Source organism: Peromyscus leucopus, chromosome 1 (genome assembly GCF_004664715.2).
Source record: "Peromyscus leucopus breed LL Stock chromosome 1, UCI_PerLeu_2.1, whole genome shotgun sequence".
In the NCBI taxonomy this organism is placed as follows: Eukaryota; Metazoa; Chordata; class Mammalia; order Rodentia; family Cricetidae; genus Peromyscus; species Peromyscus leucopus.
In genome coordinates, this window is record NC_051063.1 from 23,427,782 (window position 1) to 23,446,122 (window position 18,341).

The 18,341-nt window shown below is 40.5% G+C and overlaps 2 protein-coding genes across 10 annotated transcripts in view; one reads left to right on the forward strand and one right to left on the reverse strand.

Annotated features, from left to right (window-relative positions):
* Nucleotides 1-18,341, forward strand: part of Ric1 (RIC1 homolog, RAB6A GEF complex partner 1) — a 117,733-nt gene that overhangs the window by 96,847 nt on the left and 2,545 nt on the right. For 4 of the 9 annotated variants that reach the window (XR_005091483.1, XR_005091480.1, XR_005091481.1 and 1 more), the window contains exon 27: nucleotides 15,141-15,353. The gene's annotated coding sequence lies outside the window, so the exon portion shown is untranslated. Of the gene's footprint in view, nucleotides 1-4,384; nucleotides 4,546-10,591; nucleotides 10,874-15,124; nucleotides 15,354-18,341 lie in introns of those variants that run through there. The other 5 variants (XR_005091482.1, XR_005091484.1, XR_005091488.1 and 2 more) reach the window with 5 other exon arrangements.
* The window catches only part of Ermp1 (endoplasmic reticulum metallopeptidase 1), a 45,135-nt gene continuing 29,652 nt past the window's right edge, over nucleotides 2,859-18,341 (reverse strand). The window contains 5 exon segments of the mRNA XM_028894594.2: nucleotides 2,859-5,658; nucleotides 5,748-5,911; nucleotides 11,553-11,668; nucleotides 12,446-12,648; nucleotides 14,832-14,984. Coding sequence (XP_028750427.1) covers nucleotides 5,494-5,658; nucleotides 5,748-5,911; nucleotides 11,553-11,668; nucleotides 12,446-12,648; nucleotides 14,832-14,984 — 801 coding nt within the window. The 3' untranslated portion in view covers nucleotides 2,859-5,493.

The window sequence follows — 18,341 nt, forward strand, 5'->3', positions numbered from 1 at the left end:
AATTTTGTTTTGCTGTATTGTTTGGTTCAAAACATATCAACTGTGTAAGCCATATATTTAATGAGCTTAAATACTCAGCATAACTATTTGAAAGTTAATATATATGGTTAAATATCTTGCTGATACCAAAACAAATCACTTGGGGATTAAAAACCACCTATGCTTGTGATTAAAGTTGCTGCTGCTTCTGTACTGTGTACCCCTCACCCCTTGGTAAGGTAATAAAACTATGACATGAGCTTTTGTTTCCTTATCTCAGGCTAACGGCACAAAAAATAAGGGTATGTATTAAAATGCCACAAAAAATAATTTTCATTTTACAGTCCCACCATTTACATTCTTCTGAAGTACAGTTCAGACAAATATATTTAAAATATTTATATGTAGATACAAAGTGGGAACATCTAAGTGCCTGATGACAGAATATTGAACCATTCATAACATGGGTGTACAAGTTCAAATACAGTGAAGAAATGATAGAAAATTATGCACACCATGTAATCACCAAACAGAAGTGTACAGGAAACTAGGTGTCTTCCCTGGTAGGTAAATTGAAAATGATTAGCACAGTTCCCCATGTCCCTTAAATATGCTTTGTGGATTTCCTTATTCCAGACATTTCCAAACAGAAACATCTAGTACATGGGTGTTTATTACCTTGGCGTTATGTTTTCAAAATTCTTTATGTATAGTATCTACTTTACTTTTTTTAAAGCTAAATAATGCTGTTGTGTAGATATGTTTACTATCCATTTTAAAGTTACAGTTTGAGTTTTCAATTTTAGAATGTAACACTAAAACATTCACATAGCAGTTCTTCCTTACCCTGTTTTGTGTTCAACAGAGGCCCAAAAGGTACTAAATCTAAAATACAGACATAAACAATTTCTAAATTTTTAATAGCTTTTATTATAGCACACTGTTATACCTATTTCTTGTTGTACCTAACTCAAATCTTTTATCATAGATGTATATATAGGGAGAAAGTATCACGTATCTAAGGCTTCAGGAACCCACTGAGAATCTTGGATCATATTCCCATAGATAAGGAAGAGGATTTGAGGAACCAGGATGTTTTCAGTTCTCTGTATGATGGATGATAAAGTGACTATGTCCTTGGGCAAATACCAAGTTCTGTATGCCAGGGTGCCTACACTAAAGTTCCCATTAGCTGTGAATGAAGGCTCCAGCTTCTGCTACCTAAACTTATCATCTTAGTCAAAGTCTTTCAAGAGCTACATGAAAATGGCTTATGTGTATCTTTTTATATGGTTAGTAGACACTTACTTGGATACCTTTAAAACCAAACTGAAAGTCATTTTTATCTTTGGCTTACCAGTGATTTTTATATATTTTTGGATACGAGGCCTTATCCAAGTTTATGATTAGTATTTTCTCATTCTTTATGATTTCCCTGGCCTTACCCAAGATTATGATTAGTATTTTCTCATTCTTTATGATTTACCTTCCTTGATACTGTCTTTTGAAACAGCTTTTCTTGTTGATAAGAGTCCACAGTTTATTCTTTCCTTGTTGCTGTGCTTTTGTTTCAAAGCTGGGAAACTACAATTTAGCCCAAAGTTATAAATATTTATATCTGCTTTATAGTTGTAGCTCAAACACTTTTGAGTTAATTTTAAAATAATTTTTGTATATATGAAGAACTCTAACTTTAATCTTTTGCATATGGATACTCAGTTGTCTGAGTACAATATATGGAAAAGACTTTCCCCCCTGTGAACTGTCAAAAACAGACTATGTGTGAGCTTCTTTCTGGACTCAGTTACAACGATTGGCATCTGTTAAAATGATGTTTACGGCAGCAGCACACTAGACGATTCTTGCTTTCTATAGGAGGCTTTGGAAGTCCAAGTACTACATTTACTTATACATTCAAGGCTATTTTGGCTATTCCAGGACTCTTGCGGTTCCATGTGAATTTAGGACCATCTTTTCAGTGTACGTACACCCAAAGTGGGACTTGCATAGGAATTGTATGGAATGTGTAAACAAATCTGAAGAATGTGGTCCTTTTTAGTTTCATGCTTCCCAATCCAGGAACATATCTTTCAATTCAGGCCTTTGATTTCTTTCAGCAGTATCTTGTAGGCTTTGCTTTTTGTTCTGTTTCATGCTTCATGGTATTCTTATAAATGGAATGCTTAATTTCATCTTTTGATTTTTTTTATATAGACAGTCATGTCATTTGCAACCAGATATAATTTTGACTCTGCATTTAGGATCTGAGTGTTTTGTCTTTCCTTGCCAGATGGCCCTGGCTGGAACAACCAGAATGATGTTCAAAAAGGAGTGGCAATGACGGACATCTTGTCTTCTTCCAGTCTTTTATCATTAAGGGTGATGCTCTGGGTTCTCACTGATGACTTTTACCAGCTAGAGGAAAGCCTCTTCTGGGATGCTCAAAGCAGAGCATCATTTATTCTGTTAGTATGGTGCATTTCACTAGTCCTACTTGGTCAGAATAACTGGATTAAATAAATTCTCAATAATTTTTGCAGTCAAGTATGTTTTAAAAAGTTCAACATAATGAGGCATACATACATGCATTGTGTCTTTATTGGCCCTAAAAGGACAAGAACAAAAATTGTTGTTTTACCTTGTATTGAACTGCTGGGAAGGAATCCGCTTAGAAAACTAAGAGCGTGGAGAAATGTCTTTGTCCTGATTCTAGCCTTTCCTTGGGTGCTGAGAATTACTGTGAGTCACAGACTGCAAGGTAACTTCTTTCCCTGCTCTTATCCCTAGCCTCCTGTTTAAAAAATAATAATAATAATCCTTTTGTGATTTCCTCTCCCAGTGGAGAGGATTTAAGCCTAAATATGCTCAGGATTTTACCATTTTCTAAGCAGGTTATTTTTATTTCTTTGAAATTCAGATGCATCATTTCATTCCAGGTAAAAAGACTCCATGTGAAGTGAGCATTCCCATCTTGAATTCTTTGCTTACACCACTTGTTAAAATAGCAGTTATACTTAACCATGTAGATTTTTTTTGATATATATAAAAAGACTAGGAACATAAAGTAGCTTTAATATATGGAGATAGAATAAAAGCAGTTGTAAAAGATCCATTTTTTCCAACCAGTATGTTAAAAAGTTTATTTCAGTAACATTGTAAGGCAACAGTTAACCCTCAATAAGTCAGCAAAGCAGTGAAGAAAAGAAACAGACCACACACATTCTTCTAGCAGCTTCCTGAGTCACATGTGCTGGTTGTGGTCCAACCTCCTTCATGGTAGAACCTTGGGGGAATCTTAGACATTGAATTACAGCTGCTAAACTGGAAACACGTAGGACAATCATTCTTAAATATTAAGAACTGTGAAATCACAATTCTTTATATTCCTCCTATTGTGCTGCCTATATTCACACTCATGGGGGGGGCGGGGAATGCATTACTGAGACCCTGAAAATATCTTCTTAGAAGTGAATTACTCAAGTGATCAGATAATCTTTAAAAGAGAGGGTTACTGATAACTACAGAGTGTGCTTATTAAAAGCCGAAAGAATACTGTATGTAATTACTTGACCATTTCTGGCCTCTAAGCATGCCCTGAAACTGAGCATCTTGTTACTGGATGCATAATATCAAAGTTTCATAATGTTAAAGAAAATCAAAACTGTTTGCATAGAGAAATAACCCAAAGGCAGAAAACCATGATTATGCCAAAAAGGACAATGGCACCCTGCCAAAAGGAAAGAAATCAGAGAACATCTTGTTTTTTGTATGCTTCCTCAGCATGATGTTTTACTTCCCCTCCCCTATAATTTCTAGTAATCAATTTCAGATTAAACCAAGACCAGAACATAAGCCCATATTTTGAAATTCATTGAGCTATTAGTACTATTACTTATTTTCATCAGCTGTGGTTCTCTACAGGCTGCAAATCTTAAGCACTACCTGACAGATAATACATACAGGGCAGGAGCCAGCCACTTGAAGCGCTGATAGATAGGATTTTTGTTAAGCCCAGCAAAAACAGTGGCTCCACTGTAGAGTGTCAATACATGTGGCAGTCAGCACGTTACCATTCAGCTGTAGCTGCAGCCCTGTGTCTGCATGGGCACAGAGAAGTTTTAAGGAGTTAGAGATTAAGCAGGCAATACAAGGAACATGATTAGAAACTGACATATCACACAAGCAATTTTAAGGAAGTTTTCTCCTGCAGTGCACACTTAACTGTGCTCTTGCTGAAATTCAGATGGTGCTGAGGGCCACTCTGAGAGACACCTTCCTGTTCCTCCCTGACAAGTACATTTTGTTTTGTTTCTGCTTTACTATGGCTTTTCTTTCAACTAGATCTTGGGTCATGTTTGTTGACTAACTCAAATTTTGTCTTTTTACATTTGTTAATGTAAAAAAGAAACTAGCATATTTTACTCTTCACCTGTCACCGATGGAACCTAGAGAAGCCACAAGAGGCACTGCTATGACATACTTCACAAGCTACATCCTTGTCTTCCAAGTGAAAAGCACCACTAAACCTTACTGCTGCTTTTATGCAGGATCTGAACACAGATAAAGGTATAGTTTTCTCATTCTTATATAAGCTACAACCTCAATGTCAGGAAAGCCAGTCTCACTAAGAGCAAGTTATAAGAACTTTCACTTGCTAGAAAACAGAAAACCCAATGTAGCAATGAAATTATGTTCTTAGGATTAACCTTGTATAGCAGAGGATGCCTATAAAACAAAGGGAATAAATGTTCTATAGCATATCCCACCGTCCTCCCCTTCCACCACAGAATGGCCATGCTAGCAGCCCAGTGCTCTGGGGAAGAAGTGTAGGTCTTATGTTGCACAAATAAAATAGCCCTGAACTGTGAGGAAATGTAGCTGAAAAATGTTCTCTTCCTAAATGACAGGAACATGTTTGAGAGGAAAGCAGACAATGAATGCTACCTCAGGAAAGCGGTCCAGAAGTGGCTTCCAGGACTGGGAGTCAGGCCCAGGGCTCAAGCCTCAGAACAGACACAAAAACACCCTAATGGCTGCCTGAAGAAATGTAGCTCTCGGGGCTTCCTTCTTCATGACAGTCACTTTCCTGTGACTGCAGTTATAGACAAGGAGAGCCACCATCCCAGCAAGTGGTATTTTACCCACCATCCACTGACAACACATGGACTTACCTATTTCATTAACAGTAGTCTAACAGTGTACGTCTTTCTTGATCCGCAAAGGAAAGCTATGAAGTGGTATGTTGCTGAGTCCTTACAGTCATATAAATGACTGTATGAATGGCAGTATCCACGTGTGCTTAAGTGCCAGAAAACTGGAATTTTCAAGTGACAAAAAGGCCAGGTACCACTACCCCAGAGTTTAACCCATATGGTACTTGGCCTTGAAGAGTGTTATATCAAAAGTTCTTTGAACATCCGCTCATTAAAATTCATTGACTTGGGATATATAACATATAACATGGGAGAGAAATTGCCCAATGGAATGTCCACGGGGCATGTACTCGAAGCACTATTAAAACACAAAGAGACTGTAGGTGCAAACCCACGCAGAGGGGAATGTCCAGTCCGGGAACTTCTCCTTCAGAGCATCAAGCTGAGAAGATCTCTTGTCTTCCCCTGATAGATAGTGGGCAGCAATGGCCACCGTGACCATTCCTTCTGGCTGTTCTTCTGATACCTGACAGAGAAAATCAGTTAGCCACCTTGGAGTTCAGTGTTCTGGCTTCCGAGAACTAAGTACTATCTGGGAGGCTGGGGAATTCCCACCTGTACTTCTATCCAGAACTGCCATGCAGAGGCCTGGAGTCCATGGGAATAAAAGACAAAGTAGTCCCCTCCTCTGCTTGTGACTGGAGTGCCATTGCCAAGAGACCACTGAGAAAGCGTTGATCCTTTGTGGGTTCGAACATAGAAAGACATATGGCTTGGTCCTGTAAGAGGAACATTTCCATCAGTCAGCAGTGACAAGTGGTACAGTTAACACAGAAACCATACTGTCATGGTTCATCTGTGCTGTGACTTTAGGCAGACTCTCTACAGGGCAGGAGGTGTACCAGCCTGGATGTTCAGTATCTAGTAACAAGGTTAAGTAATGAGAGAACAGAAAAGGCAGAGCCTCTAAATGAGAAAAGTAACTGCTGATGTAATTTACCTAATCCCACCCCCACCCCAGAAGAGGTTGCAGGAAGAGTTGGAAGGTAATCTGCCTGTGGCAAGTTCCTTAAGGCACTCAGTGTTTGGACTATGGTAACAGATCAACCTGACTCAAATCCACCCCCCCCCCATTTATATGTTATCAGAAATATCAAGGTACTATTTAGTCGTGCCAGATGGACACAAAGTTAACCATCACATTTCCACAATGGACAATTCACCAGAAGGGGAAATAATTCTGATTTGTTTATTGAAGAATAGCTTGAGATGCCTATGAGGCTTTATACTAAAGACCCAAAATGCTCTGCCAAGAAGTCTGGGGTCAGTCTGCAAGCAGCAGAACTTCATTAAGTTTTCTTAAGTGGGAAGTGACAATCAAATGTAGGACATCAGCCGGCAGCACTATGAGGGAAATCCTAGAAGACTCAACGTGGAAAAGGGAAAAGTCAAGTCTTCAGGTCAATGTGTATCTGTTTGACAGTGAACTATAACACAAAGATTTCAGTAAGGCTTCTTAAAAGTCATAACCAGGTCAGGCAGTGGTGGCTCTTGAGAGGCAGAGGCAGGCGGATCTCTGAGTTTGGGGCCAGACTGGTCTACAGAGTGAGTTCCAGGAAAAAGAAAGGAAAAAAAAAGAAAAAAACAACTACAAAAGTCACAGCCACCAACACTCCAGTAATCCCTCAGGAGGCTGAGAGCAGGGAGACCATGAGTTTGAAGCTAGCTTGTCCAAAAGTAAATAAATACAAGGCAGAATAAGCTGTAATCATCTTAAGGAAGAAGCACAGAAGTGTCACAGGACTTGCCTGTTGCTTTTGAGGCCAACTCCATGTGCTCCAAAGGGGTGAAATGAGGACATAGACTTACTGCAAGTCTGAAGCAACCATTAAAATAAGTTGAATTTTGGACTGAAAAGATGTTCAGCTATTAAGAGCATCTGCTGCTCACTATGTTACCTGGCTAGCCTAGAGTTCCATATATAGACCATGTTGGCCCTGAACACACAGAAATCTGCTTGCCTCCACTGGAATTGTGTATAAACACACCCGGCCTGATTTTAATTGCCCTTTGTATTTAACTATACAAAGGGCTAAACTTTTTATGAACTAGTTGGCCAAGTTTGGTGACACACCTGTAACCTCAGTACTGGTAAATCAGAGGCAGAAGACTCAAGCTGAGGCAAGACTGAGCTACAGAGCAAGACCCTGCCTCAGGCAAATCGAAGGCGTATATACCCACCAGGCAGTACAGTGTTGTTTGAAAGTGCAACTGGATTAGTTGCAGATACACATTTCAAACTCAAGGGCAATTACTAAAAATAAAACTACAGCAGGGCTAGAAAGATGTCGAAGCAGTTAAGAACACTTGCTGCCCTTTCTGAGAACCAGAGGTGTTAGTTCCAGCATCCACATTGAGCAGTTCACAATTGCCTTCACTCCAGTTCCTGGAGATCGGACACTCTCCTTCAGGCCTCTTTGAGTACCTGCAGACATATGACATACATTGACACAGACACACATATGCAAATACAAAACTTTGGGGGTGTTTTGTTTTTTGTCAAAACAGGATTTCTCTGGCTGTCCTGGAACTTGTTATGTAGACCAGGCTGGCCTTAAATTCACAGAGATCTGCCTGCTTCCCAGGTGCTGGCATTAAAGGCATGCACCACCACTGCCCAGAACAACAACAAAAAAAGTTTTTTTAAAGAGTAGTTAATGGCTCAGTGAAAATTACATTAAGGCATAAAAAGAGTGGAAGACAAAAAGAACAGAGGTAAAAATATTAACCCTTTAAACTGGGTAATAAAATAGACCAACCTAAGTACTGTCTATAAGAAATCCTCCTTAAATACGAAGACACATAGATTAAAAGTAATGGAAGGTGGAGATAGCGCTTAGTGATAGAGTATTTACCTAATATGCATATAGCACAAAAATAAATATAGGCATAAAAATATACAATTTTAAATTAGCAGTAATCAACAGAAAGCTTTGGGGAGCTACAGTTGACTCAATGAAAATTTTCACTGGTGAAAAGGCACTTATATAAGGTCAAGAAGTAGTCTATAAGACATAACAACACTCAACTATATTCACCTACCAGCATAGCCTGAGTATGGATAAGGCAAAACCTCACAGCTAACTGAAACTGGGCCCACGTGACAGTGACAGAATGTCCATCCTACAGTAGCAGCTCACAAATGCTGCAGAAATACACAAAGGATCACAGCCGGTTACGACAAGCTAATACCTGGAAGAAGCCAAGGGCCTTCCAGAGGTCAAGCTGAGGCTCAAGGAGCCGTGGTGATATTGGCTTTTGATTATCAGCTGTTTCCTGTTGTGAGTTTCTTGTGTGCTATTGTAGCTTTTCCATCATTTATGGGGCACCATTTCCCCTCTACTAAAGGAAAATTTGGATAACCTGCGCTGACAGCTATGCACAACCAGAACCCCAGTTCATCCTCCCTGTAATTACCATCATTGGCAGCATCCGGCCAGGTCCATCCCCAGACAGAGCAAAGTACCTTACCAGAGATACCTCTGTACTCTCTAAGAACAGATTTAGGCATCCAGACTACCTGTTTGAGAAGGCCTGGCGGATGTGCCAATTAAACTTAACTTCCTCTCCTTTCCCAAATCTTATCTCCAGTTCCAGATCTCCCTTTAACTATCACCAGAGGCATCTAGCTGTACACAGGTTGCCTAGCGACCAAGCACACTTTGCCCCACCCTGCAGATAAATGGCAGACAGCTTGGATAGGAGCCACAGGAAAAAAAAAAGCAGTTTTATTTTCTCGCATTGACCTAGCAACTTATAGATTCTTAACATTTTCTACCAATCATGTTTAAGATAATAGTTGAGCACATAAGATCTCTCTTCTTAGATATTACCTGAATTCAGCCTTTAGTTAATTCATTTCCCTTTGGGGTTGCAAATGATAATTAACGGTTATTGTCGCTCTATGTGATTCTTATCACCCCTCCATTTGACCCTGGAAGCCTGGTTTTGTACTGCCAAGGGATTACGGCTTGTAAGTGTATATATACCAGGACTCCCAGAACATGGGAAGAAGAAGATTTGGGAGAATAAATGACTAGACTAAGAGCTCTGTGTGCTGAGATTCTATTTCCTGAAAATAGTCCTCGCCATTCGTACTTTCTCTCCTGAGCCCCTGGGATGTATGGTATTAAGGCTGGCCCCTCTAATATTATACAAGACACAAGGAGCATTACCCAAGCCACTGAATCCTTAGCATACAGCACACCTTAATGTATTTACAATAGAAATCATGGAAACTGATTTCTTGACTCAAAATGAGATTAAAGAAGAAACTGATGTCAGAAAAGAATCTGGAATATCTGGAATTATTTGGAAACTAAAGAACACACTTCTGATAACAAATGGGTCAATACAGAAGTCTCAAGGGCTGGGATGTAGTTCAGTAGTAGAACACTTGTCTTGCATGGGTGAAGTTCTAGGAACAAGTGTCAAGAGAAAGGGTTTTGTTTTAGTATTTTGAAGTAAGCACTAAAACATAACTTAAATTTGTAGAATCTAGAGCCAGCCTCATAAACTATGGTTTGTATAGCTTGCAGGTTGTATAACTAAATGTGTGTATGCGGGGAGGTGGGGGGAAATCAAGGGAAAGTTAGCAACAGTAAAAGGTTTCTGAAGTATGTACACACACACACACACACACACACACACACACACACACACACACACACACACTGACAGTCTGCATGAGAATGGCCTCCACAGGCGCATCAAGTTGAATGCTTACTCCCCAGTTGGTGGAACTGTTTGGCAAGGACTAGGAGGTGTGTGCCTGGGGCAGGCACTGAGGTCTCAAGAGCCCACACCATTCCTACTTAGCCTTCCCGGCTTTATGCTCGTAGACCAAAATACAAGCTCCCAGCTACTGCTCTAACACCATGCCTGTCACCTTGTTCCACATCATGATGGTCATGGACTCTGACCCTCTGGAACTGTGAGCCCCAAACTAAATGCTTTTATTTTACAGGTTGTCTTGGTCAGTGTCTTAGCACAGCAACAGAAAAGTAATTAAGAGAAACATCAAATGAATCCAAGGTATTTCTAAAGCCTTCACCTATAATGTAGTCCATAACTTAAACACAGCCTTGGATCTGAACACACAACGTGAATACTTTGTATTATGTATGTGATGTACCAAATGCTGCCTGAAACATATTTGCTTAGATTTGATATTCATTAGGTTATGAATTAGTGTTTATACTGTCTTTACAAAATTTTCTTCTCTTGCAGAAACATAACAGTCATATAGTCATACACTTACAATATTTTTTACCTTCATTCATCAGCATATAAATATCAAATCTGACTATCTTTGGACTGGAATGTGTTAGACTTTAATTTTTAGACTTGCTGTTTGAGTTCCTGACAAGTTTCATAAATGAATTTTGTCTTCTGATTAGGACAAAATTTTACAATTTCTGCATTGGCCCTAACTATACTTCTGCCATTTGTACTACCTATTTATTTGGAGTGGCACTCTGATGACTATAAAAAAATACTGATCAACTTTTGGAAATACAGGAGATGCTCTAAATCCGAAAACAGCAAGTACTCAAGTTGTAATTCTTCATGTAGAAAATAAATGAGGACAACCATCTCCGCACTGTGCAAACTTGCTTTTGTTGGTAAAATTGTATGTACACCAAAGAACTTTTAAAATAAATTTCTCTGATTTATTATCAGTAAATGATTTATTTGTATACCTATTTTATAGCCCCAGAGCCAAATAAAATTTTCTCAGATGTAAAAAGCTGCAGGTATAAAAATTTTAAGGAACCTTAACCAAGAGCGTGAGCAGCATTCAAAAGGAAATTCATAGCACTGAATGTATATATTAGGAATAACAATCTAAAGGAGGTAGTTAAGCCTCCACTTTACTAGACAAGAAAAAGAAGAGTAAATTAAATAAAAACAAGTAGGACAAAAGTAATCTAGAGCAGAATTCAAAGGAGAGTATCAACTAATCCAAAAACTGTTTTTGGGGGAAAATGAATAAAATCGATAAGCTTTAAAGTGTAGTTTCTGCGCAAATTTTTTGTAATCCTAAAACTGTTCTAAGCAATAAAAATATATATTTTCTTGAAGAAGGAAGTTTCAGTTACTGTTAGAAATACTATAAAGTATTATGGCACATGGTTCCAGCACTCAAGAGGCTAAGGCAGAAAGATCATCAATCAGAGGCCAGCCTGTGCTCTACAATGGGAGTCTCAGAAGATGGGTGAATGGGTGGGTGGGTGGGTGGATGGATGGATGGATGGATGGATGGACGGACGGACGGACGGATGGACAGATGGATGGGAAGACATATATGGCAACTTACTAAAAAGCTTAGGAAGTGAGGTGAAAAGAAAACTGTCTCACCTGTTGCTTCAAAGGTCAACTTTATAGAATCCCATGGTGTCTTCTCTTTGGATATAAGTCTGAAATGAACAGGATTTCTTGGAGAAATTTCTGGAGCCGGAAGATACCAATTTTTCCTATTGGAAAGGTAGTGTTGATATTTAGGATGCCTTATTAACTGATAGTAAAACATAACTCAGAGAAGAGTTCAGAATATACAAAGGGGTATGAAAAACACCTAATGAATGTGATAAATAATGCCAGCTCCTCTGACGCCCAGGCTGTGTAAAAACATCCTTTCTAACTGTAAGATCAAAGAAGTTAAGGGCTGGGGAGATGGCTAAACAGTTAAAAGCCCAGGCTACTCTTGCAGAGGACCCAGGTTCAGTTCCCAGTATCTACACGGCAGCTTACAGCCACCTGTAACTCCAGAACCAGAGATTGAATGCTTTCTTCTGGCCTCCAAAGGCACAAGGCACACACACTGTGTACATAAATGCAGGAAAAACATACATACACATAAAGTGTATCATTTTTAAAAGAACAGGAATTATCCAGGCATTTCCACTACCCATCCTATTTCCTTGATGCAATCCTGAGATGCCAACTCTAAAACCATCTCAAGCTGGGATGAAGCTGTAAATGTTGTTTGTATTATTTCAGGAGGGTCACCCTTTCTAACTACTACTCAGGTTTCTTGAAGAGAGACTTCTTAAAACATTCTCCTGAGTCCATTATCTGACTAAAGAAATCAGAAGTTTGTAGTTATATTACAAAGAAGCATTTTTTTTGTTCTTTGTAAAACATTACAAACAATACTTGACTAAGTTGATAAGTTTCAATTAATAAGAACCCTGATACATTGACAGAATTTGGGAACTGACCCCCAACTTAAACAAAAAGTAATGACCAACCTGATCAGAAAGTGCACTGGCAGATACCAAGGGAAGCCACAGAGTGGGGCATTCTCCTCACAGTGAGCTCGGATTGTATCGTTGATCTCAGGAATGTGAGGTGTTATGTGAGACATTCCAGTGTAATCAAACCCATTGATCCATATTCCAGAGTCTCTTTTTACTACATTTCCTTCCAAGTTATGAAAAGTTCTACTCATGTGCTAAAAAGAACAAGACAAGTAAGGAAACGGTTTCAGCTACTTCACCCACATTCCTACCCCAGTTCAGAATTGATTAGAAATGGGAAACAAGGGGTTGGGGATTTAGCTCAGTGGTAGAGTGCTTGCCTAGCAAGTGCAAGGTCCTGGGTTCGATCCTCAGCTCCGGAAAAAAAAAAAAAGGGAAACAAAAAGGAGACTTCTATTACTAAGTTACTATTAGTGTTTCTTTCCTTTTAAACCAGATGACAGATATGTAAATCACAAATGTAGTTGAGTGTCTATTTAAATTATATATAAAATTTAGCTGGGCACTGGTGGCATACACCTTTAATCCCAGCACTCCAGGCAGAGGCAGGTGAATCGCTGTAAGTTTAAGGCCAGCCTGGTCTACAGAGCGAGTTCTAGGACAGCCAAAGCTGTTACACAGAGAAATCCTGTCTTGGGGAGGGGGATGTTTATATAAACTTGATCAGGAACAGTATGTGTGCTTGTAGTCTCAATTACTCAGAAGGCTGAAGTGAAGGATCATTTGAGCCCAGGAATTGAAGGAAGTCTAGGCAATACTGCAAGAGTCTGCCTCAAAAAACAAACAGGGGCTGGTGAAATGGCTTAGTGGTTAGAGCATATACTGCTCTTCCAGAGCACCCTGGTTCAATTCCCGGCACCCACATCAGGTGGCTCCTAACAACCTGTAACTCCAGCTCCAGGGAATCGATGCCTCTGGCTTCATAGAACACCTGCACTCAGATTCACATACCCACACAGATACATGTATATACATAATTAAAAGTAAAGTACCTTAAAAACCAAATGACAAAAAATTAAATTCTATTCAAATGTAAGTTAGAATTCCTTTCAGAAAAAGATTTAAAACATGGGAAGCATGTGTGTATATTCACATTCATTTCCTCCTTGGTGCATTACAGGAAGCTAATCCATATGCAGAACAAGACAGGTATGGCGGCATACCACGTGTCAGTCTGAGTGCCCCAAAGGCTTACAGTGCATTTAAAACAGCTACTCAGCAGCAGCAGCAGAAAACAACAGCCCGGAAGTCAGGGAACAGCTCAGAAAGGGCTCCCGTGGCAAGGGTGGGCAAACGGAGGCGCGTGTTGGAACTCAGGGCTCTCAGCTTTGAGCAGAATACAAGCAGGCTGTCAGGGAGAGGAATGTGCACAGCTGGCAGGGCTTACATAGCTCTTATTTTGCCCTTTACAGGGAAAAGAACCCAAAACAAATCACAGTCCTTTCAAAAATAAAAATGTAACTTTTTCTAAATACTACTGCCATAGTTAGGACAATGGGCATGCCACTGAAGATCATCTTAAAAACTTCTTCGCTAAAGGTATTACACAAAATGGATCACTGTCCTTTAAGACTACAGCCAAGGACTATTTGGCTTCCTTTCAAAATCTCTCAAATTGCAGTATTTTTAATTTTCAGTTCTTAAGTACTGTTCTAAACGATGACTCAGGTGGCATTGTGTGACCACACTCTACAACCTCTGTTTAACAAAAGCGGAGACAAGGCTCTGTCTGTATAGTACCACTTCTAAGAGGTTTTGGAAAACGACCTGAAATCTAAAGTCCTAAACTTCATTTTTGTAACCCCTTTTTAGGTTATTTTATCACATATTACTTTGAATGTTACTATGGCTCAATTTTACTAACAATTTTTAATTTCTATTTTATTTTGCTAGTAATAGTGTAAGCCTTTTAGTCAGCCTATAGATATTTATGCAATTGGTATTTTTTTTTTTTTTTGGTTTTTCGAGACAGGGTTTCTCTGTGTAGCTTTGTGCCTTTCCTGGAACTCACTTGGTAGTCCAGGCTGGCCTCAAACTCACAGAGATCCACCTGCCTCTGCCTCCCGCGTGCTGGGATTAAAGGCGTGCGCCACCACCGCCCGGCGCAATTGGTATTTTTAAATGCTCATGATTTCCACATGATATATATGCATATATTATACACACATACACACACATATCATGGGAAGTGTATCTAGCTAATAAGCATGCCCACCAATGGTCATTATTCCTTGTTGCTTTATACACAAAGAAATATAGACCAACTAAATTATGTCAACAGCAGAAAAGTCAGTTTTCCTGTTCACTAGTGAATCTCAAAACAGACAGGGCAAATTTCATCTCCTGAATCTCACTGTTTGTGAAGAACTGCCCTTACCTGAAGGAACACTCTCTTTGGCTTTGGACTCGCAGGATTGGAGCTGTATGGGAAAAAGGTTCCACTGCAGACAAGGAGGAACGTGACTGCACACACCAGTGTCAGAGTCAGCATGGTTTTCTTGGTGCTTTTCACAAGGTAGATGAATTTAATCTAAACACAAGCACAAAACCAGAAAAGTTAGGAATTCCTATCATTGGTAGAGAGGTCTTCTAAATGATCTTTCTTAGTGGGTACTGTCACTAGGAGCCTGTGTACTATGACACCCAGTAAACAAAGCAGTAATTCCTCAGGTATTTCCGTCCTAAGTCAGAGCCTAGAAAAGGACAGACGCCTTCAACTGGATGGAACTTGGTGACAGTGGGCCCGAAAGCAACAGGAAGAACGGAAACAAACGGAGAAAGGACCAGAACCCATTCGCACCAAGCCCCTGCCTTCTCACTGCGGCAGTGGCCAACCCTGCACCACAGATACCACTGAACTGAACCCAACCATGCCATCAAGGCTGCCAAACTGCCAAAGGTGAGTTTTTATGCCTAAGTATGTGTTTCATTAAAGTTCAGATTCCACTCTAGTGTTTATAACATGCTAATAAGAGTTGGAGTCATAGAAACTAGTTCTTAGATGGATCTTCTGAAAGTTGCATTTGAGGAGGAAAAACTACACTATGAAATGGTCCTGTCCTTTTCAGTTAACCACTGTGAACACTAAACAATGAGTCTGAACTTGGGACAGTGAACATGAATCAGTTGCAAGGTTGGCATCCAAAAACGCTATTTAGCTTTTTTATTGTAGCCAAATCAGCAGATTGAAAGAAGAGTGCACACCAAATGCATCTGCAGTCCCTGGGGTCTGAGAAACACCGAAGCCAGCTGTCGCCTCCCACTGTTCGTTGTTTCTTCAGCTTCCTGCCCATACAGAGACACCGCCATTGAGAGGAACTCCTTTGCTGGGCAATTGCAACCAACAGAACTATTCTTGGATGGGAGATCTTACTCTCGTTTATTACATTAGGAAATCACCCGAGACAGCAAAACAACTGTAACCCTAATCTGCTCCTCTGTCACACTGTCACAATACCCATAATGTTCCAAATATCCCACCAAGTAATGAGCTTCCCCTCCACTGGAAGCCTGGTACATTTGGACATAGAGAAGCTGTTCAGTTAACGTTGGATGAAGGAAGGGAAATGGAGAGAAGTGGACATATATAAAATGCTTGCTACAGGGCTACAGTTCTGGCACTTCCAAGCCCAGCTACTGCCAAAGCTGTCCTACAATCCGACCTTAGCCTACCTACCATTTCCCGCTGAAGTCCTCTGTCCTCCAGACTGTGAGACTCATCTTCTGGGCGGTTATAAATGAATGGACTTGCAGAATGAAGGAGGAGGAGTGGCCATAAAGAGACAGTGTGCTTGGAGTCCACAGTTAAGCACCTTTACAGTTGTATTCTTTTACCACTTTTAAGTTCTTAAATGAGTACAGAATCAAATGAAGAAGCTAAGTGTGGTAGCACAGTTGTGTAATACCAGCACTTAGTAAGTGGAGGCAGGAGGATCAGGAGTTCAAGGTCATCTTCAGAAAGTTTAAGGCTAGCCTGGGCCACATGAGACCTTATCTCAAAACACCAAAATTACTGAGTAGTGGAGCTGGGAAGAAGGCTCAGTGGTTAGAGCACTCAGTGTGCACACATGAGGACTTGGAATTTTAACCCCTGCACACCTGTAAAAAGCCAGGCCTGACTATCCATGGCCCTAGCACTGAGGGGTAGAGACAGGAGCTCACAGGTTGGCCAGCCTACCTGAAAAGCAAGTTTCTGGGTCAGTGAGAGTTATTCTTGCAGGGGAGTAAGGCAGGCATGGCAGGGGAAGGTACCTGATGTCATCTTGTGCCCTCAGAATGCCATTCACCCACACGTGTATATACACACATATTAAAAGGGAAAAAAGCACATGTAAAGGCCCCGGGTGTAGCTTGTGAGTACTATGACAGGGCTGTTTCTCATGAGTGTCCTGACCCCACACCTATCGTCAGGCTCTTTCAGCTCTCAGCCAATCGATAGAATCGATAGAACCATGACACCCAACAACTCTAGGAAATATGGTAACTTATCACTTAACAAGAATGTAACTGTTTTCTAAAACATATATTGAATAAAGCCCCAATGGCTAAGAGACCTCTGAAGTAAAGTACACGGTTCAGTGCTCATTCAGTTAGGAAGAAGCCACTGTCTTCAGCACGATGACATAAACAGGGTGAAGGATAACTTACAGCATCTAAGAGGAACAGCACCGTTTCACACAGTAACGAAGAGGAAATAAATTGTCTTGTTTTAGGGGAAGAATGGTTGTTCTGAGACAAGTTCTTACTGCATAGCCTTGTCCTAATCTAACCTATAACTCACTATGTAGACCAGCCTGGCCTAGGACTCAAAAATGTTAGGCTTACAGTACACCAGTCTTTCTGCCTCTGCCTTCCAAGCTGAGATTGCAGGTACATGCCAACATGCTCAGTTGTAAAGGTTTTTATATTCCAAGAGGCATTCTCTGCAAAAAACTTTCCTAATAAGATATACTTTTTTTTGTTTGTTTGTTTTGTTTTGTTTTGGTTTGGTTTGGTTTGGTTTGGTTTTGGTTTTGGTTTTTCGAGACAGGGTTTCTCTGTGTAGCTTTGCGCCTTTTCCTGGAACTCACTTGGTAGTCCAGGCTGGCCTCAAAATCACAGATATCCGCCTGGCTCTGCCTCCCGCGTGCTGGGATTAAAGGCGTGCGCCACCACCGCCCGGCTAAGATATACTTTCTGATAATACACTTTTATCTCATTCTTCTGGCTTTCAAGATAGACATGCTTTGGGGACTTTCCTAATCTCCAGTTTCACAGGTTCATTATTCTCCCTTGCACATGATCATGGAATAGAATTCAAATATCCTGTAACTGGATCACCTTTGTAGGCACCAAAGAACTGAGTGATTCTCAACCTGGGGGTCAAACAACCCATTCACAATAGTCACCTTAGACCAATCAGAAAACACAGGCATTTGCATTATGATTCATAACAGTAGCAAAATTACAGGTAGGAAGTAGTAACAAAATCATCTTATGGCTGGGGTCGCCACCGGAGGAACTGGGTCACAGCGTTAGGAAGGTTGGGAAGCTCTGCTCTAGCAGGATGTGTACAGCGAAAAGCTGACTCTTCATAGAGCTACCTTCAGACCCCCGTTTACAGAGGACAGAACTCTCCTCTCTCCTTTATCAACATGTAGTCGAGGTTGGCTTCAAACTCATGATCTTCCTGCCTCAGCCTCCCAAGTGCTGGGATTACAGTTACGTTTCTCTGTGCCTAGGTCTCTATCTCCTGTAAGTGGGCAGAGTGGGTCTCAGGTCTGTTTTTCCCAGCTTCTTGTCACAGTCTCACCTAGACCTGCCATGCCACAGGCTTCCACCACAGAAGCACCACTGTGCCTTTCCCACTATGATGGACAGTACCCGCAGGAACCATGAGCCAAAATAA